The following is a 24,996-nucleotide window of genomic DNA, read 5'->3' as shown; positions in this document are numbered from 1 at the left end:
CTGCGGCTGCGGCTGCCGCTGGGCTGCGGCTCTGGGACGGAGTCGCTCGCTCCGGTGCTGCGCGCCCAGAGGCCGCGCTTATATGCAGCCTGCCTGGCCGCCCCGCCCCGCGCCCTCCCCGCCTCCGTGCGTCACGCCCCGCGGGCCCCGCCGCCCCCTCCCGCGACCTCCGCTGGCCGCTGCCCCTACTGCCCTGCCCGCCGCACGCGGGGAGCAACCGAGTCCCGGGTCGCACTGCGGCCGGGGGCGCGGGGACCCCGTTTTTCCCACTGCACGGGGCTCAGCGGCCGCGAAGGAGTCGGGGCTGCAGTCCCGGCTGTGCCTCTGACCCCGTGTGCCTTGGGGCGAGGACCCCACCCGTGGCGCTCACACACCCACACGCACGCCCCTGCTCACACCCACTGTCTTTGGGCCTCAGTTTCCCCAGAGAGTAACAAGAGGCACCCCGCAGCAGCAGCTAATCGCAGGTGCTCCCCAGTGCTGGCACCGTGCACGGGGCCTCGCGTACCTCCCTTCTGTCTTCGGTCCCCGGAGCGAGGTCCCGCGGCCGCCCCTTCCCGTCGGCGGGCGCGCGCTGCCTCCGGGCCGCGGTTAGCGCCGGGTGGGCGCCGCGCGCTCCGGCCGCCAGAGGGCAGCAGAGGCCCCGGCGGCGCGGCAGGGTGGGGGGCGCCGACTGGCCTCTCCGCGCGGCGGGATGGGGGGCGGGGGCGAGGGCGAGCCGCCAGGCGGGTCTGGGCAGGGGCGGCGCGCGGGCCTCCGCGTGTCCCTGCGCCCAGCCGGGGATGCTCTGAAGCCTGCAGGGCTTTTCAGGCGGGGGCTGGCCCCATCCGCTTCCCGCGGGACCTGGAGGACCAGACACTTGCCCATCCTTGCTCAGGACTGGGCCAACGGGCCCTCCTGCCGCGCCCGTAGCATTTGTGTCTGGAGAGTCTCTGGCGCCAACATTCCCATTCTGGAGCTGGGGGGCTGGGCCTCGAAACCCCAGTGTGAGGCAGCGAGGCAGCCCCGGCCACGGCGGTCTCTTGCCCTCCCTGGGTCTCGGCTCCGCTTCTGGAAGTTGGCATTCTGGTTCTGTGGGGGATGAGGAAGTACCAGCAGTTTGGGGCCAGCACTTGGTAACATTTGCAAGAGTAAATGACCCGGGAGCGCAGCACGGGGCGGGGGGGGCGGCAGCAAAGGTGCCACGGGTGGATCTGTAACCAGGAGGGGGCTGATGGGCTGGAGGGTCTGGCACCAGGACAGGCCTCGGCTCCTCACTGCAGCAGGCCAGGCTGTGTAGGATTTGGAAGAGAGCGGGGAGCCCTTAGCTGGTGCCACCCCCCATCTGCACAGGCCTGGGTGCTCCGGGCAGTGTCAGGGCACCAGCCTGCAGCCCTCAACTGTTTGCACAGGGCCCATGGGCTCTCAGGGGCCATCCTCTCCACCCCTCCACCACAGGGATTCCAGCAGAATCTCACGTCCCCTGCGGGGTTGGGGGGGTTGGGGGGGTGGGGGTGGTTATCTGCCCAGTGCACTATCCTAAGTCCATCCTTTAGGCAACCTTGAGGAGGAGGGACTGTTACTCTGTATTTTACAGATGGAGAAACTAAGGCAGGCCTTGCCCAGGGTCTACAGGTAGTACCTGCAGGGCTGAGGCTTGAACCCAGGGGGCTGGCAGTCCTTGCTCTTAACCACCAATGTGCCCCTCCTGTGGCTCTGTCCCGCCACTGTGGGACATCCGGGCCCCATTTCTCAGAGTACACCCCTCAGATCTCCCCTCCACACCTGTCCCCAGACTTTGTGTCTGCTGCTGATGGGGTGTTTCAAAGGCACGCATCATATGAGGAGTGCCCAAGGGCTCACCGCTCGGCTCTGATTCTTGGTGTCATTTATACAGACTTGTGTGACAGGTCAGCTGGGCTGGGCCCCCCACCCCCCTTGACTCTCCTGAGGCTGCTCTGACCCTGCCCTCCCCGTCTGAGATGAGAAAGAAGTGAGCCTGTGGCCCGTGCACAGGGCTGCCGTGGATGGTGGTGCAGGGCGTTCACTGCAAAAAGGGACCAGACACGGATGCAAGCAGGGGCTGGCCGCGGCGTGGACCCCATCATCCCTAGATGGGTACGGGCAGCTGGGCTGACACAGGATGGCTTCTGGCTCCTTCCTGATGGCCCCTGCCAGGGGGTCACCGTAATGAGCAGAGGCTCAAGGGTGGCAGGGTCAAGGATTTGAACCCAGCTCTCCCTTGGGAAATCTTGGGGCAGGAATCCCCTTCCTGCCCACACCCCATCAGACTGAGGCCAGCTCTGGGGGTGGCACCCCCCACACACACAGGGGGACACCTGTGTGGCCGCCCACTACCAAGCTCTTTGCTACCGGAATTACCCTTTTCTGGATCTTTTTTTGGGGAGGGGCCTCATGACTTTACACCAGGCCTGCCCCAGGCTGACCCAATCCAAGTGGCCCGCATTGGGGGACGTATTTTCAACAGGACAGTAGGGACAACTTGCAGCCCCACGTAACTGCCAGGCTTAGTGGTCCCCTGCCCCGGACACTCTGGGCCCCGTGCTGGGGGTAGGGGGACAGGTGCAGCCCCCCTTCCCAGCATGCCCACTACCCACATCCCTCCAGCTGGAGCATTGTTTTCTGTTGTCCAGGTTAACAATAGTTACAGATGATTTCATTTTTCTGTGCGTTTGGGCATAAGGCAGCAACCAGCACCTGCCGGGCCGAGCCTGCTTCCTAAATGCTGTTTCCTTGCAGGGCAGCGATTTTCCTGCTCACGGAGGAAAGGGAACTTGAAAATATTTGACCCAAGTGTTGAGGGCAGATTGGAGGGCAGGAACGGTCTGCCACGGCCCGGTCTGGTGGCAAAAAGCCGTTTAGATGGTTCTGGAAAGCTGTTGGAGAGTGCCGGGTGGGCCCCCTCGGGTGGAAGGGAGTGGACACTTTCTGAAACAATGCACGTGTCCGGGTGCTGTGGCCCGGGCCGAGCCCGCCCCTCGCAGCTCCGTGGGGCTCCACAGCCGCTGCCTGAGCGGAACGTGGCTGTAGGGAGCAGGTGCGACAGGCTGGCAGGCTCCCTTCATCGAGCCCTGATCAGAGCGGGGGGGAGGCCTGGGTGCTGGCCCCACGTCCTGGAGGCCCAGCCAGCAAGCCCTACCCCAGGCCCCGGGAGCCGCCAGCTGTCTCCCCTCCTCCCACCTCAGCGGAAGATAGGGAGTGAGCTGGGGCTGGCACAGCCCTGTGCCCCCAGCACAAGTCACCCAGCCTCCGCTGCCAGTTGGAGGTGACCCCAGCCCGTGTGGTAGCGTCAAGACACCAGTGTGGGCAGGGCCCCAGAGCAGGTGCACACCAAATGTCCGCAGTAGCACGGCCGGGCCCTTCCTCTCTGTCCCCTCTGTCCGCGGGCTCAAGCATTGCTAGCACATCTGGGGCGGCACGTTAGCCCTCACTTTCCTCAGCCCCAGCGACATCTGTGTCCAAGCAGCTCATCTAGGCTGGACCTGGTGGCCTGCGGTTGAGAGCATGGATGTCACGGCCTGGCTTTCTATGGATGCGGTAGTGCACTGGGAGGCTCCAGATGGCCCCGACCCATTGATTTGACTCCTGGGAGCCAGGCACCCCATGGCTGATTGCTCCTCACTCGCTGGGTCCTTTAGGGCCTGCTGCTTTGAGCACCCGTGCTTATTCTGACCACAGGGCCTTTGCATTGGCTATTCCAACTGCCTGGAATCTTCCGGTTTGCTTTCTCTGTTCATTTGGGACTTAGCCCAAATGTCACTTCCTCAGAGGGAGCCCGACCACCATGGTTAATAGGGGCTCTCACTCCCACCAGACAGTTTCATGTCACTTTTTATATTTTTGGCATATTTTTCACTCCCTGATCGTGTTCCCTGGAGAGCACCTCACAGAGGCTGGGAGCTCGTCGCCATGTGGGTATTGGGCTGCTGCGTGGTATGACGATACCCCCCACCCTGAGGCTATGCTGGCTCCCCCAAGGAAGGGAACAGAAGGGGTGTGGTACTGGCAGGGGGAGAGGCAGGCAGCACAGGAAACCCAAACACCTGCAAGTCCTCTCCCTGCCAGGTGTGGATGGAGGTGAGAAGGAGGGCTGTACCAGCCTGCCTGGAGCCCTCAGGGAAATGCCCCATTCCCTGCAGCCCCAAACTCCCTCCCCTTCCCCACCTGGCCAGACACAGAGCCGGAGGGGATGCTGGCATCGAGGTGCCTTTATTGGTGAGTTGGGACGTGCTGGGGGCAGCAGACAGGGGGGCTCAGTGGCCAGACGACAGCATGTCCAGGGCCCCCAAGGCAGAGGTTTCCAAGGCACTGGAGTGGCCCTCGCTGGGCACGAACCCTGAGCGGTGGCCGGGCACCCTTCTCTGCGCTGCAGGGCCTGGACCTCGGGGCTGGTGGAGGCCCACTCTGAGAGGGGTGGCCCCAGGCGGTCAGCTCCTCTTGTGGGAAGAAGAGGCTTTCTGCTGGTAGATCTGCGCGGTGAAGGGCCTGCGAGGCAGGGGAGGGCTCTGGTCAGCAGGTCTTGGGATGAGGTCACCACCCCAGGCGTGCCCCCCATGGCGCAGACACAGAGGGGGGATCTGCGTGGGACAGGAGGCCCTGGCTGCCTCGACACCACCTGCCTGGCCACCCCCAGGCCCCACTGGGCCGGCTCGAAGCTTCCTGGGGCTGCTCGGGGGGTGACGGGCAGCCCAGCCTGGCTCAGCGGTCACACTCCCCATGTGTGACAAGTGTCTACTCACTCCTCATACAGGATGGCAACCCTGTAGATGAGGGCCACAACCACGGTCAGCAGCAGGCCGGTGGGGCTGGCGTGCCTGCGGAGGGAGAAGACGCCGTCAGGTCTGGAGCCTGGCCTCCTCTCTCGGACCAAGGCCTTGCAGGGGCCTGACCCGGTGACCACTCGCTGACCGCCCGTCCAGGCTGGCTCGGTCCTCAAAGGGGGGGGCCCACGCTCCCTCTCTCACGTCCCCAGCCCCCGGCTCAGGACACAGCAGGGATGAATCGGGGAAGGAAAGGTCTGGCCCGAGTGGCCAGGTGGGTTCTTTTCCACATACAAGGATGCTCCAGGGCACAGAAACTGCTACACCCGCCCTCCAGTGACAGTGTTCACAGGCTGATTTCTAGAAATGGGGCCAGTGCCCCCAAAGGCACATGAAGTGTCCAGTGGGCCCTCTGTGGGCTCCCTGCTGGTGACTGCTGCCCAAGAGCCTGGGTGCACCTGGTGTCCAGCTGGTCCCACCTTTTCTAGTACCCTCTGATCCCAGAGGCTCCACAAGAGCTGGCCTGCAGCATCTGGGTGGCCGGGAGGAGAGACGGAAACTGGTCTGTGGGGCCACACAGGGTCCAGGAGCTTAGCAGGGACCATGGGCCCCAGGTGCACTCTGTGTCCCCCGCTCTACCTCCTTCACAGGAGCCTCCGGCTGGGGCCCTGCCCACTCCTCTCTGCCCAGGACCTCACACTGTCTCTTTGTCTGTCTGTGTGCCTGTCTGGGCACCCCAGCAGGGACGGCAAAAGCCTCACCCTCCATCCTGTGGACTCTGTTTGCATCATTCCCCAGGGCAGAGTGGGCTCCCAGGTGGAGACCCCAACCCCAGAGACCCTTCTGGGCTGAAATGAAATCTGCCCTCCTGGAGCTTTACTCACTAGCCCTCATTTGGTTTTCTAGAGTGAGCAGAGCCTCCTCACTCATGAATCAGGCACTGCAGGAGCTGGGGGGGAGGCAGGCAGCAGGCTGGACTCCCACCTGGGGAGACCTGCCAGCAGCCAGCTCAGGAGGATGGGCAGGGGCCAAGGCTCTGTAGCCACATCTCACTGCGGGGCACCGGGCACCCCACCAGGGCATAGAGGGGACCCACATGTGAGGTTGGCCTTTGGAGGGCCCATCTGAGCACAGAGGAGGCACCTGTGGGGAGGGGGGTTAGGGTTAGGGCGGGCTTCCTCACTTCCCAACTCAGGTCAGGTTTGGGGGTGGAGATGGGAGAGAACAGTGGGTGTGCAGGCAGGGGGTAGGGAAGGAGCTCTGTGGGCAGAATCAGGAAGCTTCTGGGTGGGACCTGGGGAGATGCTCTGTGGAGCGGGTGAATCTAGGGCTGTGGAACCGCCCCCCTGGGATCCCACTGCCCAAGTCCAGGTCTGGGGCTGGTAAGGAAGACAGGTTGGCACAGTTGGTGGCGGGGAGCACTGTCTGGCCTGGAAGTGGGACTGGGGCAGGGAGAGAGGTCCCGGCCAGACCCACAGATCCCCATCTAACTCCCTGCACTCAGCCTAGTGCTCCCATCTGAGCTACCCAGAAAGATGGGGGTTTCGAGGAAACATCTCGCTCCTGACCTTCCACCATTAGAGATTCATTACTTTATGTCTTCTAACCTTCCTGGTGTCTGGGAGCATCTGTGACATTCTAGGCACATGGTTTCAGGTGTTCATTATAAGAAGGACACTTTCTACAAAAAAAATTTCCGATAGAAGGAGCCCGAAGACAGGAGGTAGACAAACGGAAGTGCTCTGGAGGGGTGCATGGTTTGAGGCCCAGAGCCCACTGCGCTCCCTGTGCTGGCTCCCGGCCTGAAGTCTCTGGACAGCAAGAGCCCAGGGGCCCCTGGGGCTACGAGCCCTAATGTTCTAGTCCATGGTTGGCCACTTATGGTCAGGGATGGTTTTTGCATTCTTAAGTGGTCAAAAAAAATAGAATATTACATGACACATGAAAATTACATGAAATTCAAATTTCAGTGTCCAAAACTGGAGTGGGGCTGGAACTCGGCCCCAGTCATTCACTTACCTGCCGTATCACAGCTGTTTCAGAGCTGCAGAGCTCTGCCTGTGGCCTGGGGGTCACGCCTCTCCCGCCCTCCAAGAGAAAGTTCGCTAACCCCCATTCTAGGATGTCATTCATTTCCATGGAACAGGAAATCACCAGGAAGGCCTCGGCCCCACAGATGAGAGAAGGCTGCCCCTCTTCCCCAGGCGGCGGCTGGCGGGGAGGCTGGTACTCACATGACAGCCCAGCCCAGGTAATTGGCCGTGCTGCCCCAGTACATGGGGTTGTCCAGGATGTTGAACGGGAACGTGGTCACTCTGGCCTCCTTGAGGATGCCGAAGTAATCGCCTGAGGACAAGGCGGGGCAGGATAGGCCGCACCATTACTGACGGAGGCCCCCAGCATGGGCACCCTGAGATCCGCCCTCGGGGCCAGCCAGGGAGCGGGCTGAACCAAGTCAAGGGGCATCCCATCCCCACAGTGGGTGGGCCCCCTTAGGGCACAGGTCCTAGCGGGCTGAGGCACTGAGGCTTCCTGCCCACCATCTGCTCCTCTCTGCCTTAGCACCTGCTGTTCCCTCTGCTCGGGACACCTTTCCCTGCTCTCTGTCCTGCCCGCAGCTCTCCTCCTTGGCATTTCTCCCTCAGCTCATGCCACCTCCTGAAAGAGACCCCTCCACTATGGAAAGCAGGCCTGCCTGCTCCCCACTTCTGCCCCCAGATCCTCCCTTCTCACCCAAGATGTGGCCGGGGAGCTCCTCCCACCCCGGGGACCCCAGGGGACCTGTTCTGCTCCTCCGCCCAGGGTGCCCACAACGCAGGAGGTCAGCCCTGGTACCATCAGTCGGCCGACCCCAGACAGGCCTGTCATCCACCCCTCCGAAATGTGCCCACGAGGCCGCCCCACAGAGTCTCTGGCACAGGCCCACATGGAGCCCGCACCGCCACGGGCGCCGCGCTGCTCAGTACAGGGCACCGGCGTGTCCTCCAGCTGCCTCGCCCCAGAAATCCCTCAGAGCTTCATCAGAGCCAGAAGTAGGGCAGCCACAGGCAGCAGGAGTCCGTTGTCTGGGGACAAAGGGTGCAGGGGGCACAGGGGTGGCGCGAAGCTTTCTTCCCAGGAGGCAGGAAGTGGGGCTGCGGGCCTGGAGCCGGATGGCACATAAACCGTCTTTGGCGCTGACTCACAGGAGGGACGTGGCCGCGGTGCCCTCCACGCTGAGCCCAGCGGCCTTCCTCGGCCATTCCTCCTCCGGAGTGCTCCTTCCTCCTGCTCCTTCCCACCAGCCGCCTGCCCTGACTGGCTCCTCCAGGCTACCCTGCCCCAGCCCTGCCTCCTGCACCAGCCTCGGCTCCGCCAGCCCCCTCCCCACCTGCATGCTGCTGGGCTGTGCGCCCCTGGCCTTCAGGGGACCTGAGCGGGACAGGACAGGGCCCTTCCTCCCCCCATGCCCCTGGCCCTGGCTCTGCACAGTCTGCTCCACAATACCCCCTCCTCACCACCAGCCCAACCTCCTCATTGCTGGGAGAACTTTCCAAGCCCTCCTATGGCCCCTATGTCCCCAGGAGTGAAGCCTCAGGCCCTGGGCATGGCCTTCTGGGACACAAGTGATGTGGCCCCCACCTGACCTCCAGCCCCAGCCTGACTGGCCCCCCACACACTGGGCCACCTGCCGTTATGCTGACCTCCCTCCCACCTACCCCAGTGCCCTGCCCCTGCTGCAGACCCAGGAGCTCCCAACTTCTCTTCCCACATCCTGCCTGCTGCCCCTCTCCTGGCGCTGTGCACCCTAAAGCTCAGGCCCAAGCACCAGGTGTGACCCGCCTGTGAGCCCTGTCGCAGCTGTGGTGTGTGACAGGCCCAGCCAAGGCCGCCTGCACATGCTGCTCCCGGGGGTCTCCTCTGCCTGTGAAAACAGGCTCCCTGCTGCAGCCTGCAGTACCCTGGGCCACAAGCGACTGTGGACAGATGCCCAGGCAGATGGGGAGGGTGCCCGGGACTGCCCCGGGCACTGGAGGAAACAGGCCCGGTCTGCGAAGCTGGCTGAGGTCTGAGAGCCGAGAGGGCCCAGGAGCCCCCCTGATCTGGCCCATCAGAGGGGTGGGCACCTCCCATGTACCACCTGCCCACTGGGCTCCTTCCACGCCTCTGCTCTCGCAGCCTCCCCCAGCTGCTCCCCTGCTTGGGCTTCCAAGTTTGCTAGAAGTTGCTGATGTCATGAGGACCTCCAGCCAGGCCACCATTGGGCTTGCAGCCCAAAAGCACCTGAGCCGTAGGTGGTGGGGAGCACGGAGCAGAGGCAGTGTCCCCCCAGCCCTCAGCAACCCTGGCTGGTGGCCCAAATGCAGCTCCCCCAGGGCTCCCCACGAAGATGTCCCAGATGGCAGGGCAATCAGCCACCTGGCCCCTGCTGCCCCCTGGGCCCCCAGCCCCCGGGGTCTTACCTAGGAAGGTCCCGGTGAAGCCGAGGGCAAAGAAGCTGGAGAGCACAAACGTGCTGCCCACTCCCAGGAGCGCGAGACCCACGCGGTAGGCCATAGGGTTATCCAGGCTCTCCATCTTGGGCTGGCTCAGCATGGCCTGCGTGAAGCTGGGGGGAGAGGTCCAGAGATCACTGCCATGGAGACAGGGTGCCCCACCCTTCCCACTCTCTGTCCCCTGGTGGCCCCCAGAGTAGCCAGTTCAGGGGTCTCGAACTCGGCATCTGCTGGCACCGGGCACGTGATGCAAACAAGTGAGGTCGGCTGGGGGTGGGTTGCAGGGGACCTGGAGAGCATCGTCCTGCCCAAGGGGGGCTCCCTGTGGCCCCAGCCCTCTGCTGCCACCAGGGAGGTGACCCCAATGAGGAGCCGGGGCCCTGCAAATTTTTTGTTTTTTCAAGAAGCCAGAAATCATGTCTTGTATTTAAAATCCCCTAATTATTAGAAACAGGCAAGGATGACAACCACTTTGGACTCCACGTGGCAGATCCAGCCCAAGGGCCACCAGTTTGCAAACTCTGATTCCTGTCCAGCTAGCAACTGGTACTTCAGAGGAAACTGTGGCTCAAAAAAGAAAAGATGGTGGCACCTGGTGGCTCAGTCGGTTAGACGTCTGTCTGCAGCTCAGGGGATGATCCCGGCGTCCTGAGATACATAGAGCCCTGCTTCAGAGTCCCTGCTCAATGGGGAGTCTGATTCTCCCTCTGCCTCTCCCCCCTCGCTTGTGCACACGTGCTCTCTCTCTCTCTCAAATAAATAAAATCGTTTTAAAAAGAAAAAGAGGGATCCCTGGGTGGCGCAGCGGTTTGGCGCCTGCCTTTGGCCCAGGGCGCGATCCTGGAGACCCGGGATCGAATCCCACGTCGGGCTCCCGGTGCATAGAGCTTGCTTCTCCCTCTGCCTGTGTCTCTGCCTCTCTCTCTCTCTCTCTGTGACTATCATAAATAAATAAAAATTTAAAAAAAAGAAAAAGAAAAAGAAAAGATGCCTGCCCCCAGCTGTGCCCATGTGTCCCTGCACTTGGCATATGCTGCCCGTGGTCGTGGCATCCCAGGCCCCTAGAGGACACGGTGCCTGGAAGCCTGGGGCACACACTGTCCCTTCTGCGGCCTCCACAGCCCCTGTGTGGGGCTGGCCACATCCCAGGTGGCACCTCAGAAGTCCCATATGTCCTCCCCCACCACTGCAATGGCCCCAGCAAGGTTTTTGGGGGCCAAGCCATTGAAGACTTGGTTAAATAGCAAGTGACAAAAGAGGGGTGACTATGCTCTGGCGTTCAGGTTCTCCTACTGGCTGCTGAAGACTGGAAGGCATGGTGCAGGTGGAGCAAAGTGAAGGGGTTCTTGCTATGCACAGGATCATGGTGGAGCCTCTGCCTCCCTAGCAGGGAGCTGGCACTGGTGGAAGCGGCACACTCAAAGGAAAGGATGTGTGTGGGAGCGAGTGCATGCGTGTACCACTAACATACCCTTCCCATTCCCCCATGACCGTAACACTCAGAAGAGATATGGAGCTCTCCTGCCTTGCGCAGGGCAACTGCTTGCACTCACTCTGTACCACGCACCTCTTAGCAGGGCAGCTCACTGTCTACCTACCCATCCGCAAAGCCATCCTCCTGTCTAGCCTCTATGTATCCACTCTTCCTTCCATCTACCTACCCATCCATGAGTCTATCTTCTATTGAGCCATCCCCATCCCTCCATCATTTACCATCTATCCACCCATCCATGAGTCTATCCTCCATCCATCCACCCATCACCCATCCATGAATCTATCTTCCATCCATCCAACCCTCCATCCATCCACGCTGCCTTCCATCCATCCACCCATCCAACAATCTATCTTAACCATCCATCCACCCACCATCTATCTTCTATCCATCCATCCATCCATCCGTCCATCCATCCACTTACCCATCCATTAGTCTATCCTCTACCTATCCACCCTTCCACCCATCTTTCCATTCATCAACCTATCAATCTGTTCAACCACTTATTCATTTGTGCGTCCATTACAAAGTACCTCTATTTGCAAGACTCTTTCAAGTAGAACAAATTCACCACCTCACTCACTCATTCCATTGGCAAATTCAATTGTAAAACTATCCTTATATTGAGCTAAAAACCACCTCCCTGGAACTCTCTTCTCCAACTACTTTCAGCTCTGAGAGAACAGAGGCTGCTTCTCCTTCCCTCAGGTATCTCCCCGGCACCTGGCACACATCAGACAGGATGGGTTATAGTACATACTCATCAGCTGGAGGAAAAGCAGCACCCCCCTGCCCACTGCCTTACCCTCCACCTGCGGGCAGAGGCCTGCATGGTGACCTGTCAAACGGTGGCACATGTATGTCAAGGCACACCTAGGTATCGGTCATGCTGCCCACACCCCCAGCTCTCCACCCACTACTGCCCTCCTTCAGCCTTCCTGCTGCCCGGGCTCAGGGTCACCCTGCAGATCCAGGCTGAGCTGCTGGGATTGGCTCAGGGTCACGCACACCCCACTGTTGTTCCTGCTTACCACACCCATGCCCTACCAGTCTATGCCCTCACCTGACTTTCTGGTAAACCAACAGCCCTCATGCTCTGGGCACCCCTTCAGCCCTGCAGACCCACAGCTCAGGCCTTGGAGCAGGCAGCTTCAGCACTTGGCCTCAGCACCCTCCCCACCTCTGCTGTCTGTGGGAAGGTAGAGGCCATGGCAAGACTCGCTGCCCCACCCAGAGCAGGGCTCCCCTGCAGGCCCCTGGCTCCTTGGCAACCACGGCACCAGAGACCACCCAGCAGAGGGAGAATGTGTATGTATGTGCTGGGGGCGGGGTGATGCTCAGGCCCCCGTACTCCTGTGGACTGGGGGTAACCCCCTCCCCCAGGCCCTGGGCTCTACCTCCCTAAACATAGCTCTGGCACCTGTTCCTCCCTGCCTGGGCTAACCTCTGGCCCCCAGACCTAGGGAGCTGAGGCCTGGTGGGTACCCTCTGGCCAGCCCAATAAAAGAGCTCCCGGCAGAAGAGTAGCATTGACTTTCAGACAGACGTGGGTTTCGGCCTCTGTATGACAGTGATGGTGACTCCTCGCTGCCCTGCTCAGAGCCACGGCCAACGGCTGTGCACACTTTGGAAAGCACAAAAAATGCCAGGCTCTGCCTGTGGGGCTCGCGGACAGCGGGAAGGACAGAGGTATGAAGGCAGGCGACACCGTGTGATGCAGCACCAGGTGCTGCAGGATGGGCACACTGGACAGGGGGCCCGGAAGGCCAGGGCCAGGCTTACGCTGGGATCTGATGAAGAAATTCACCAGGAGAAGGGGATGGGCAGGGAGAGCATTCCAGAAAGAGGAACAGCCCTGGCAGAGGCTGGGGACCGAGCCCAGCACAGGAGCTCGGTGTGAAAGCAGCCTGTGGCAGAGGCCTCGTCCTGGGGTCGTTTGGCCATGTGCTCTGAGAATGGGAAGTCATCGCTCACTCAGCTCCTGCAGCAGGGAGACCCCGCCGGGACCAGATACGGGGTTTCATGCTCCGTGCTGGGCTGGCTCTGGCTCCCCTGTCAGAATTCACTCGCATCATCCAAGAAACACGCAATTTGCCTGACCCTGACTGCACACAGCACAGCGGCAGATGAAAATGGAAAGTTCTCATTCTGACCTCTGGTGTGCTGGCCGGAAGCAGCTTCCCAGGGGGACAGCCTTGCAGGAAAAGCCATTTCGTATGGAAACCAATGGAGGTTCCTGACAAAGGGCAGGTCTAGGGCCAGCGATGGGGAGGAGAAGGCCCTGAAGTGGCCAGGGGGCCGCCCCAGACTGGACCTGGGCCTCCATCCACCTGTAGCTCCTTTTCTATTCCTTTATCAGTGGGAAAAGAGGAAGAGGGGCTCAAGGGGAAGCACTTCGCCAACTCCCTCTGCACCCACTCCCCACAGGGCTCTCTGGGCCCCCATGTCTGGGGTCAGCAGAAAAAGCAGGCAAAGCCCTCACAAGGGCTCCGTTCAGACGCCCCATGTGCCGCCTGCCCGCGTGTGCTCCAGGCCCACAGGCGTCAGGGTTCCTGGAATGGCAGGGCCCGGCCCCAATCAAGTGATCTGTGGTGTTCTAGCTCCTCCATTAAGCCAGGAAGGCACAGTCCATTCCCCACAGAAAATTAATGGAGGGATGAGTGGCTTTGTGAGCCACGCTCTCTGTAATAGAATGAAGTAATAGGAGGCAATTTCCTTTGGAAAGATTCCTCACTGGGGGTGGGAGCGGAGAGACACATCCATTTGTCTCAGGATCTATTTTTAAAACTTGGATTAAGCTTTCGGTCACCAGTGTGACTTGAGGATGTCTGCACTCTGCTCCCCTGAAATCCCGGAACCCAGAGCGGAGGCGAGGAGAGGGTGTCACAGCCCATCGTGTCCCGGCCACACACCAGACACCCAGCTTGGCCATGCTTGTGGCCTGCAGCCCTGCGATAGGCCTGTCCCCGCGTGTGTCTGCAACTGGCCAGCAGTGACAAAAGCCAGTCCTCCCAGGGCGTCCTCACTGCATCATCCAGGTGAACCTGAACAGCAATTCACTCCATATTCCACACTCAGGCTTAGGTTAGCTCCTGCTGCATGGTGCAACCGTACTAAGCAAAGCTATCCATGAACGTGGGCCTCTGGTGGGCTGACTTATTTTTTCCTAATCCACATTGAAATAGAACTATAAGTACTAAAACAAAGTGAGAATGTTCACCTGTGTACCAGCCTGAAAAATTGCCACGCAACTAGATTTGAGGGCTATGATGCTGTACATTTGATGAACACATCACCTTTGCAAAGTGTTTCCAAAACTCATCACAGCCAAGAGAGGATCTGTCTCATCTTACAAATAAGGAAACAGATGGGGCAGGGGTGAGGCAGGAGAGGAGCCCAGGCTGATAACCAGCCTCTTCATGGGCCTCATGGTGGGGAGGTGAGGGAGAGGTGAGGGGTGGAAGGGGTGGGCAGAGTCCTATTTTTGTCTTTCCAACTGGAATCCTTGGCTCCCCACTGCTCTGAGGGGAAAGCCCCCTCTATCTGGCCCCTGACCCCAACCTCTGGGCTCATCTTGTTGAGATGCAGGGACTACCCCCCTACCTCCTTGAATCCAACAGCCAGGCCCCTTTTGCCTCCAGGTAGCCTAACGCAGATTCCCTGGCTGCCCTCCCGGTCAGGCAGCCAGTTCTCTAGCTGCCCTCACCTCTCCTGCCTGCACTGAGGCAGCTGCTGTCCACAGCTCAGTGGCCCATGCAGAATACAACAGAACTCTAGGCATCAGAGGAGGGGGTGAAAGGTGTCTGGGGAGACCCCTCATTCCCACACCAATCAGTTGCCCAATGTCAGGGTTCTAAGTCTGCATGGACCTCTGGCTGCTTCCTGGCTCTGGCCTCGGTCTCCACCTGCCCCCCGTCCCAGCCTCGTCCTCCTGGGGTGGACGACTCCACTCTAAATCCCACCTCGAACCCTGGTCCTTCCCCAAGGCAAACCCCCCCAATGTCGCGCAGCCCACAGAGTTAAGGCTGACCCCAGTCGCACCTCCTGCTCCTTCAGCCTAGAACTCCCTTCCACGTGGCAGGCAGCCTCCAAGGGGCTCCTGAGAGCAGGCCCCACCGAATCCCTCCCCGTGGGTGTGGACGGCCCTGGGAACCCCGGTGTGGGCATTTCCAGATGGGATTACATTTCATTGCGAAGATTACCCAGCCAGGTGGGAACGAGGCAGAGGAACCTCCCGCTGGCCCCAGAGCAGTGCAGACACAGGGACCTGAGGGCCTATGGGAACAAGGATCAGAGTCCTTCCGAACTCCTTGAGCCTGGGGAAGACCCCACCTCACTTCCGGCCCTGCTCTCACTGCACCTTCTGACAACCTTCCTCTGCTGTACACCCCATGTGCCCCATTTGCTGCCCCAGCAGGCCAGTCCTGACCTCATCCTGTGAGCAGTTCCAGAAGGGACCTGGATGCAGCGATGGCTGGCACACAGATGGTCATGGGGACAGAGAGCCGCAGGTGCCAGCACCCCACCCATTTGGGCCATCTGTGCAGGGGGTGCACCCGCCCCCAGACACCTAGTACACAGGGTGGGATGGGGGGTGGGGATGGTGAAGGTTCGCTCTCCTCATCCCACCACGGCCCCGTTCTGCTGAACGTGGAACCCAGCCTGTGAGCGGAAGCCACCTCCTCCTGTTGGGCCTCCCCGACACTTGCATGCCCCACCCCCATTCCACAAGACCCCGGGCAATTCAGAAGTGTGCTGGACCACAGCTCCACTCAATGACTGGCCAACATGCCAGGGGCTCCCTGATGCCCTGTGCACGTCTGTGCATCTGCCCTGATGCCGCGATGCTGCTGGAAGATGGTGGGGTAGGACCTGGGCCCTGCCTGGCTGTCCACACTGTGCCACGCTGCTCCAGGCCACCAAGCTCCCACCAAGACTGGCTATGCAGGGGATGCAGCCGGTAGGAAGGGGGCTTCAACAGATGCCCCCCCAATCAGGGCTCCCTCTCCTTCACGCTCCATGACCAGAGCACACAGGTCTGTGCTAATGGCCTCCAGATAAGGAGCCTGCATCCTGTGGGCGGCCCCCAGACCACCTCCGGTTGCCTGGGTGGTGCAGACCAGCAGACGCGGATGCCTGGCCCTGCCCCTCTGTACACCTGGCAGACCCACTGCCCAGTGGCCTCTTGATTCCCCTGCCTTGGGCTTTACTAGGCCTGTGATCTTCCCATCACCCAGTGCTACTCACCCCCACCATGGAAGTTGTGGCTTACAGAGAGAGAAGAACAGGCACACTGGAAACGTCCAGAACAGGCAAATCCATAGGGACAGGAAGTAAATTCAGATTTGGCGGTGGGGGGGTGGGGGGGCATATGTGCTTCATTGGTACAGGGTTTTCATCTTGGGTAAAAATGTTCTGTAACTAGACAAAAGGGATTGCACAACATTACGAGTGCTCTAAATGCCACTGACCCGTACACTCTAAAATGGCTAAATGATAAGTTTCATGTTATGTGTATTTTACCACAAAAGAAAAAGAAAACACACCTCTAGGAACCAAATGAGAGCATGTTTGTGAAAGGGAAGGGTGCATGGGTAAAATATAGCAGGGTGGGCAGAAGGCTACAGGCAGGAGTGGTCTTGCCAGGATTCTCACAGCCTCTTCTGGAAGCCCCAGCCACCTGCTGTCACCAACCTGGCAGAGGGAAGGACATGTGGGAAAAGGCCCGGGAGGAGGGAAAGTCTCTGCTGATCGGGAAGGTGAGCAGAGAAAACAGTGCTGCCTGTGAGAACATTCTCTCTCCTCCCAGAAACTTCCCAAAGTGGCCAGTCCAACCAGGGGAAAAGTCATGGCCCGGAAGGCAGCCACCAGGCCAAGCCAATGCCAATACCGAGATGCCAGTGAGGAAGGAGAGCTGAGGAGCCATCATCTATAAGAGGCTGGACTTGGCGGGATTTCTTCCCAGCTCTCCCCAGGCCGCGGATGCAAGAATAAGCCAGGGGGCTCTTTGCTGGTGTCCCCATGTCTGGAGCTGGGCTGCCAGTGGGCCTGTCACCTTGTCTCCTGAGGACCCACAGTACTGTGCTGGGCATCCAAAGGCAGCAGTGGGACTTTCCTTTCATTGGAGCACAGGAGCTGGCAAACCAGAGCCTGTGGCCAAATCTGGCCCTGCAGGCCGTTCTTGTAAATTAAGTTTTATTGGAACTCAGGCACACTCATTTCTGTATGTGCTGACATGCTGTCTCCAGTACTCACAAGAGACTATGGAGCCCTCAGAGTCAAAAATACTTATTATCTGGCCCTTACAGAAAAAAGTGTGCTGGCACCTGATATGGAAAATCATAAAATTATGAATCTGAATGAGCCAGAAGGGACCTTAGATACCAACTAGTCCAGGGGTGGACAAGCTTTTTCTCAAAAGGCCAGAGAATAAATATTTCTCAGCTTTGTAGGCTGAGAGGAAAAATCTAGGATATCATGTGGAGGCTCAGAGTGCCATTTAAAATGTAACCACATGTACAACTCAACAGCCACAAACAAATCTGATTAAAAAAATGAGCAAAGGAATTGGGATAGACATTTCTCAAAGGAAGACAGACAGATGGCCAATATGCCTGTGGAAAAAAAAATGCTCAGGGGAACGCAAAACAAAATAGTTCACACCCTTAAGGATGGTCGTTATTAAAAAAAAAAAAAAAAAAAAAAAAAAAAAAGGATGGTCGTTATTGAAAAATAGTAACAGAGGACACATGGGTAAGCTGAGTCAGTTAAGGGTCTGACTCTGGATCTCGGCTCAGGTCACTATCTTAGGGCCAGGGAATCGAGCCCTGTGTTGCACTCCATGCTGGCGAGGAGCCTGCTTGGGATTCTCTCTCTCCCTCTCTCTTGGCCCCTCCCCACCTCAAAAAAAAAAAAAAAAAGAAGATAAGAAAAAATAGTAACAGCAAGCAAGGATGTGGAGAAACTAGGGCCCCTGTGCCCCGCTGGTGGGAAGGTAAACTGTACCCCAAAATATTAAGCACAGAACTACCATCTGATCCAGTAACACCTCCTCTAGGTATATACCTGAAGAATCACATGCAGGGCTTGCCCATGTTCATAGCGGCTTGATGACAGGAGCCCAACAGTGGGAGCAGCCCAAGAGTCCATCCGCAGATAAATGGATAAACAAAATATGGTATTTGCTTATCAGAGAATATTATTCAGCCTTAAGGAAGGATGTTCTTCAAAAAAGAAAATTCAATTTTTACCCATTTTATTGAGATAAAGTTGATATATAACCTGATGTGAGTTTAAGGCATACAACGTGATGCCCTGATGTATGTATATAAGATGATTAGCACAGTAAGGTTGGTGACTGTGCATCGCCTCACATAGTCAACGTGTGTGTGTGTGTGTGTGTGTGTGTGTGTGTGGTAAGAATTTCTAAGATCTACTCTCGTAGTAACTTTCAAGTTTCTGAGACAGTGTTAACTACAGACCTCATGCTATGCATTCGATCCCCAGAACTTATTCACCTACTACCCAGAAGTTTGTACTTCTGGCCAACATTTCCCTGTTTCCTGTGCGTGCATGAGCACACACACACACACACACACACACACACACGGGCCCTGCAACCACAAACCTGCTCCCTGTTTCTATAGGTTAGATTTTTTTAGATCCCACACCTAAGTGGAATCATACAGCATTCATCCTTGTGTCTAGCTTACTTCACTTAGCATTAGGAAGCAAATTCTGAAACGTATTCCATCAGGGATGAGCCCTGAGAACATGATGCTAAATGAAATAAGCCAGGCACAAAAGAACAAATACTGTATAATTCCACTTATATGAGTTTCCTAGAGTAGCTCATGAGACATAAAAAGTCAGGTGGCTAGCAGGAAAAGTAGCTAACATGGCTGGACTGCAGGCCAGGGTGGGGGCTGGGGAAGAAGGAAGGAGTCTGTTGGGGTCTCCCTGCCAGCTGAGTTTTCAGTCCTCGAGGCTGGGACCCCAAGGGGTGGGGGTGGAAAGCTAGTGTGTAGCACCGGTGGCCCAAATGTGCCCAGTAGCCACCCCCAGAATCTGGGCTTTATAACCAGAGCAGACACAGAGGCCCTGGCCGCCACCCACATGGCTTCTCTGCTAGAAGGGCACTTTCCCCACACCCCCGTCCCTCCCCGTCCCTTCCCTCGGCTTTAGCACCCCTCCAAGTGGGAACCCCAAGTGATGATTTCTCTCAGCCACATAACAAGGTGGGTGAGCTCAGGAAGGTGAAGTAGCCCCCACACATTGAAAAAACAACCTGGTACATGAATTCATTGCCCTGGCTCTAAAGCCCTTGTGGCTCCTTCTCTCCTACCACATCCCAGGTGCGGCCTGACCCCGCAGGCCACCCCACCCCAACCTGTGCCCAGCCAGGCCGGGGACACCTCAGGATCACTGAGCGGGGCACAAGCCAGCAAACGAGGCAGCCCCCCTGTGGCACAGGAGCCGTTTGGTGACATGCTGTCAGGGCCAAGCATGGCAGGATCCAGAAACAAAAGAGTGTGAATCTCTGCATGGTGACAAGAATGGGATGGACCCATTCTCTAAAGCAGCCTCCATCCAATAACCGAGGTCCCAAGGGTGGGGGGCAGATTAGGCCCAGGGAGGGAGGGCGTGTGCACCCCCGAGTACCATTTTTATCAGATAGGTTGCATTTAAACAGGACCTATACTCAGCTAAGGGGAGGCCACTGGCCTGCCACACATGTCTTCCACTTAACCTATGTCCCCTCTCACCCAAGACTGGTGCCTTGCTGTCACCAGTGCCCACCTGTGCCGCCCTGCCAGGAGGGGCTTGTCCTGCTGGGCAGCTGAGGATCCCAAGGCAGGGAGGCCACGACACTCTGTGACACTTGGGAGGCTCACAGTGGGTCTATGTGTGGGCCTTACACTGTACCAGCAAATGGCCTTGCTGCTCTGCAGGAGCTGGGCTGGAGCAGGTGGCCCCCCGAGGAGGGGGGGCATTCTGGGAGGGGCTGGGGATGCCAAAGGTGAAGGCAGGAGAGCCCAGACCTGACCAGAGGGGAGGCAGGGGCCTGGGAGGAGGTGACCCAGAGCTGGCTAACATGGCTGGGTCTGTCACTATACACAGACAGCAGGCAGCCTGGCAGGCCAAGAAGCAAAAGCCAGGACTCAAATGTCCACAGGGAAGGCTGCCTCCCCGCCCCCCCGCCCAACCACACTCCCTCTCCCCACTCATGGGAAGGCAGAGCCCCAGATGGAGGGAAGGCAGCAGGGGTATATGGCAGAGGTGTCCTGGGCACAGAGTGGAAAGGCTGGGGCCCTGGCTCTCTCGGGGTGGGAGTGGGAAGGGCCCAGTCAACATGCACACTCCTGCCCTTCCCACATGCCAGGGATGGAGCATCAGGCACACACCTCCCTTTCTCACCTCAGGGCCCAGGGGGGAGGCCAGGGCATGGGGGACATGGAGACCAGCCACCACTAGGCTCCCCAGTCATCACCCCAGTGGGGGGAGCAGAGCTCCCAGAGCTTCTAATCTGTCACAAATCCAGATTGGGATTCTCCTGTCCCATTTCTCATTTTTTTTAAAAAAAGATTTTATTTATTTATTCATGAGAGACACAGAGAGAAACAGAGAGAGAGAGAGAGAGAGAGAGAGGCAGAGACACAGGCAGAGGGAGAAGCAGGCTCCATGCAGGAAGCCTGATGTGGGACTCGATCCCAGGATTCCAGGATCATGCCCTGGGCCAAAGGCAGGTGCCAAACCGCTGAGCCACCCAGGGATCCCCCATTTCTCATTTTTCTAAAGCACCACATGAGCCATGTTCAGTCCACGAGCTATTGCGCTGCCCACAGAACAGAGGAGGTAGGACCCAAGGCTCGGAGACAGCCAGGTCAGGCTGGGGGGCATCTGACAAAGATGTCACTGCCCTCCCACAGCCTCCAGCCTGCAACGTTGCAGGGCGCTGTGCCTCCCGTCTGAGCACCAGTACTCACCACCAGGCCCAAGGATGGGTGCGTCATCATCTACGAGTTCCCCTCCTCTGTCCTCTTTCTTTGATGGCAGGAGGGTAACATGTCAAGTCCAGAGATGAGCTGAGCAGCTCACTGGTACCAGGCCGAGCCTGGGTGAGGCCCAGTCCCCAAGTGTCACCTGCCTTCTGCCCTGGCACTTCCTGGAGGGGACTGTTGTTTTGTCTACACACTTGAGACTGGGGATGAGAGCCCGGGAACCACCTGGCCTTGTCTACCCCGCTCCTTCGTGCCTGGAGTCCAGGCACGGGGCTCTGTCCCCTTCCTGGTGCCACAAGGACTCTTCTGCTCAGAGAGCAGAACTCACCATGTTCAGACACAGTGCTCCTCACATCTAGATGGACCCCCTAATACTGCCAGCAGCGGCTACCCCTTCCGATGCTGTGGCCGCCTACGCTGAAAATGGACTTTCTCTGGCCGGTCAGCCTGGCAGTCTTACCAGTGTGAGCGCAAGATGTTCAGTAGCAAAATGGCAGCGCCCAAGGAGTAGCAGGCCAGGTAGGGGGATCGGAAGGCCTTGCTCAGCTTGCGAGTTTTCTGTTCCCATCTTGCAACCTAAACAGTGAGAAAGAGAGAATAAGGTAACGTAAGATGTCTGTTAGGGAGAATACGGGGGCGGGGGGAGTGGAAGCGGGGAGAAGGCCCTTCTGTGCTCTAAAGCTCAGATGTCTCCATTCCAAGGGGTGTATGGATCTTGGCCCAGCCCCGCAGGGATTTCCACACCTCTGGTCCTGTGCGAATGGACCGCGACGTCCTTCTGGAAGCACATGACGAACACACAGAGCAACAAAGAGACCTGAACCCACACCCGAACCCACAAGACGCACCTGAGCCAAAGCAGGGCTCTGACAGCCTCTGGGCCTTGCTCCCAAGCCCACGTCCCGCCGCACGCTATCCCCAGCGGCCACGGCAAAGCACAAGGATACAGAGGAGGAGAAGCTGCTGGAAGCAGACAGGAGCAGCCAAACGAAGGACGCCAAGGGAGCGCGCGGACCCAGGGCTGACCTCCCGCCGGCAGGGTGCAATCACCCCCGGGGGCAGGGAGGCCAAGGAGCAACCTGTATCCTCACCCCTGCTTCCCCAGCGACCCCCAAGGCACAGACTTCCAAGTTTTTAACTTCAACCCCAGGATCCTTATTTTAGTTTTTCAAACTAATCGTATCTAGACTCTCAAGCTTCAAGAGCTGAGAGCAGAGCACATGGAACAGATAGCTCTGCTTGCTGCACCATCCCAGCCTCCTGACGCACCTGCTGGCAGACGATGGGGCGGGGGTGTGGGCACTGCAAGAAAGCAAATGCACCGCTGAGGATGCTGGGGGGTGGGCGGCTGGGAGTCCTGGTGGGTCCTGACATGAATATATACGTGTGTGTGATATATGAAGGGTCTTGAAGGCCCCAGCCGGCCCTCTGTGGTCCTGGAATTACTACAGGAGGACTAGGTCCTGGGGCTACTGGGGCCAGCATCTCATTCTGGCCTCAGCAATGATTGTGTTGCTGCCCTGCTCTATTTCCCAAACGAGCCTGCCTTTCCGAGCAATTACATCAGTGAGAGAGTGACTAGTGGCCCCAGGTCCACCTTGATTTGGCCCAAGGCCACCGACTCTCTGACTCTCTCCCTGGAGGAGGCGGCTCCTGGGCCTGTCCTCAGATTTCCTGGGTGCTAGAGGGCTGGGGGGAGAGGGTACGAGCTGGAGTTTACGGGAAGGAGGTGAGTCAGGTGGGGCTCCTGGGCCTTCTCTTCAATTGCGGATCTGCTGTTGCTACCACCGCTCAATTCTCCCAGAAGGTAAACAAGCCCTTTGTCCGGCTCCAGGCAGGCGGCCTCTGCTGACCCCATGGGAAGCTCGAGCCTCACTCAGAAACGGAGGGTAGAACATTGAAGGGGCTCTGAATGTACCACCAGTGGCAGGCAGGTGGCCCGGGGGGAGGCAGGGCCACAGACTGCACACTTTTGTGGCCAATTTGAGTCCTTCAAAAAAACTTTTAGAGATAAAATTCAAAGCATGTTTTTAGTTGCATAGCCATCAGCAAGGGTCTAATTCCACAACACTGCCATCATCCCACCCAGATCCCTGTACGCATTAGCTGTCTCTCTGCCTCCCCCTCTCCAGCCCCTAGCAACCTCTAATCTACTTTCTGCATCTGTGGATTCACCTTCAGAAGAGGTATAAACAGAACCTCATGACCTTCTGTGGCTGGCTTCTTTCACTTAGCATAATGTTTCTGAGGTTCATCCACGTTGTAGCTTGTGCCTTTATGACTGAATGATATTGCATTGTGTGGACAGACCACATTTTGTTTATCCATTCACCAGGTGAGGGACATCTGGGTTGTGTGTGTCCTTCAGCTACTATGCATAACGCTGCTACGAACACCTGTGTCTAAGTTTGTGTGGACATGTGTTTTCACCTCTCTTGGGTGTATATCTAGGAGTAGAATTGCTGGGTCATGGGGTAAATCTACTTTTAACTTATTGAGGAACTTCCAGACTGTCCTCCACAGAAGTGTAAGGGTTCCAATTTCTCTACATCCTTGCCAACACTTGGTATTTTCCATTAAAAAAAAAAAAATTGTAGCCATTCTAGTGAGTGTGAGGTGGCAAGTCACCTCATTTGTAATCCCCACAAACTAACCAATGACATTAAACATCTTTTCATGTACCTACTGGCCATCTGTGTGTCTTATTGGGAGAAGAGTCTGTTAGAGTCCTTTGCCATTCTTTCTATTAGGTTGATTATCTTTCTGTTAATGAGCTGTACGAGTTCTTTATATATTCTGGATATTAGACCTTTGTCAGATATCTGATCCACAAATATGCTCTCCCATTCCGTGGACAGTCTTCACTTTCTTTATAATGTCCTTTTGTAAGGAAAAGCTTTTTCTGTTACTGAACCACTTTGCTCGCTCAAAAAAAAAAACAGTAAACCACCAGGCCTGCCCTTGGAGAGCTCAGAGTCTACCAAAATAATAACATAGCATAGATTTTCCATCTGTGCACCTGATCCTATAGCACACAAAACAGCCAAGCAGGCTTGCATTAATTCCGGGGGGTGTCTAGGGTGGTCAGACTTCAAGACAGATTGTGTGGCCTGCACAATGGAAGACGCAGTCAGCCTCCAAACCAGTTGGCCAAGGAGTTCAGGCAAAAGGGTAAAGAGAAGTCCTTGCAGAGTGACTGGTGGGGTCACAGAGTCAGAAAGAGGAGCAGCAGAATGACCCCTGTGGGTTCCTGATGCAGTGCTCCATCCATCCAGGGAAGGCCCCTCTCTCCACCCTTCCAATTAGCCAGTTGTTTTTCAAATAAGCTATCTTTAGCACACCTTGTTCCTTGCATGTGATTTTAAGATATATCTTTAAAGACCATTGATTTTTTTTTCCCCTCCCAGTTGATGGGATAAAGCTCTCAAAAGGACACTGAAATCCGTTAGCAATTACATAAGGTGTCACATACTTCTACCCGAGGGGCCTGTGACCATCCCAGCAGGCCCAGTCTGGAAAGTGCTAGATGGGGAATGAGGAGCACTGGATGCTGGAGCCAGACCTGCCCTGTGTATCCTCCATGCTTGAGGAGGCCACTTTCTCTCTCTGAAACTGTTTGTCCAGCTATAAAATGAGATGGAAGTGGGAGCAGGGAGCATTTCTGTGCTCCTGACGACAGGAGAGGCTCTGCCTCTCAGAAACCTGCCACCGACTGTGCAGAATGCAGAGACAAAGTGTGGTCCATCTGTATACACCCCATTGTGTTGTCATCGACTAGATGCTGAGCAAAAGGAGCCAGATGCAAAAGAGTGCCCTCTGCCTATGCCGTTTATATGAGGTTCTACAGCGGGCAGAACCACGACAGGGGCTGCTAGGCTGGGGGCTGGGGGCTGGGGCAGGAAGGAGAGCTGAGCCAGAGGACAGCAGGAACAGAATCGTGGGGAAGGAAACCTTCCATACTTGCTGAGAGGGGTGGTGACACGAGCATATACCTTTATCAAGACTCCAACTGAATCCCCAAAATGTGTGCATTTTAGTCTATGTATACTATACCTCAATAAAGCTGATTTTTAAATCCAATCTTTGTTGAATGTGAGCTTTAGGGGCAAATGAGAATGGCTGCCAATGTCACGTACTCTGGCAGGCTCTTACAAGTGAGAAAGCCTGGAGTCCGGAGTCTGTCCTCTAAGGAGGGGCCTCTCCCCTGTTTCCGTGGGGCTTAGCAATGTGTCCAAGGATACAGACCAGACCCCAGCCCGGAGCTCACG

At 57.6% G+C, this 24,996-nt stretch overlaps 1 protein-coding gene across 4 annotated transcripts in view; it reads right to left on the bottom strand.

Annotated features, from left to right (window-relative positions):
- Positions 1 to 4,188: 4,188 nt before the first annotated feature.
- PEMT (phosphatidylethanolamine N-methyltransferase) overlaps positions 4,189 to 24,996 on the bottom strand; it is an 89,102-nt gene continuing 68,294 nt past the window's right edge. For 3 of the 4 annotated variants that reach the window (XM_038537120.1, XM_038537118.1, XM_038537119.1), the window contains exons 3-7: positions 21,189 to 21,304; positions 9,203 to 9,348; positions 6,995 to 7,106; positions 4,740 to 4,814; positions 4,192 to 4,485 (exon numbers count right to left, since the gene is read on the bottom strand). In XM_038537120.1, the coding sequence (XP_038393048.1) occupies positions 4,428 to 4,485; positions 4,740 to 4,814; positions 6,995 to 7,106; positions 9,203 to 9,348; positions 21,189 to 21,304 (507 nt within the window). In that variant the 3' untranslated portion in view covers positions 4,192 to 4,427. Of the gene's footprint in view, positions 4,486 to 4,739; positions 4,815 to 6,994; positions 7,107 to 9,202; positions 9,349 to 21,188; positions 21,305 to 24,996 lie in introns of all 4 variants that reach the window. The other variant, XM_038537117.1, reaches the window with a different exon arrangement.

The sequence above is a fragment of the Canis lupus genome, chromosome 5, assembly GCF_011100685.1.
Source record: "Canis lupus familiaris isolate Mischka breed German Shepherd chromosome 5, alternate assembly UU_Cfam_GSD_1.0, whole genome shotgun sequence".
NCBI lineage: Eukaryota > Metazoa > Chordata > Mammalia > Carnivora > Canidae > Canis > Canis lupus.
The sequence above is the reverse complement of the archived record's forward strand: the minus strand, read 5'-3'. Positions and strand labels throughout refer to the sequence as shown.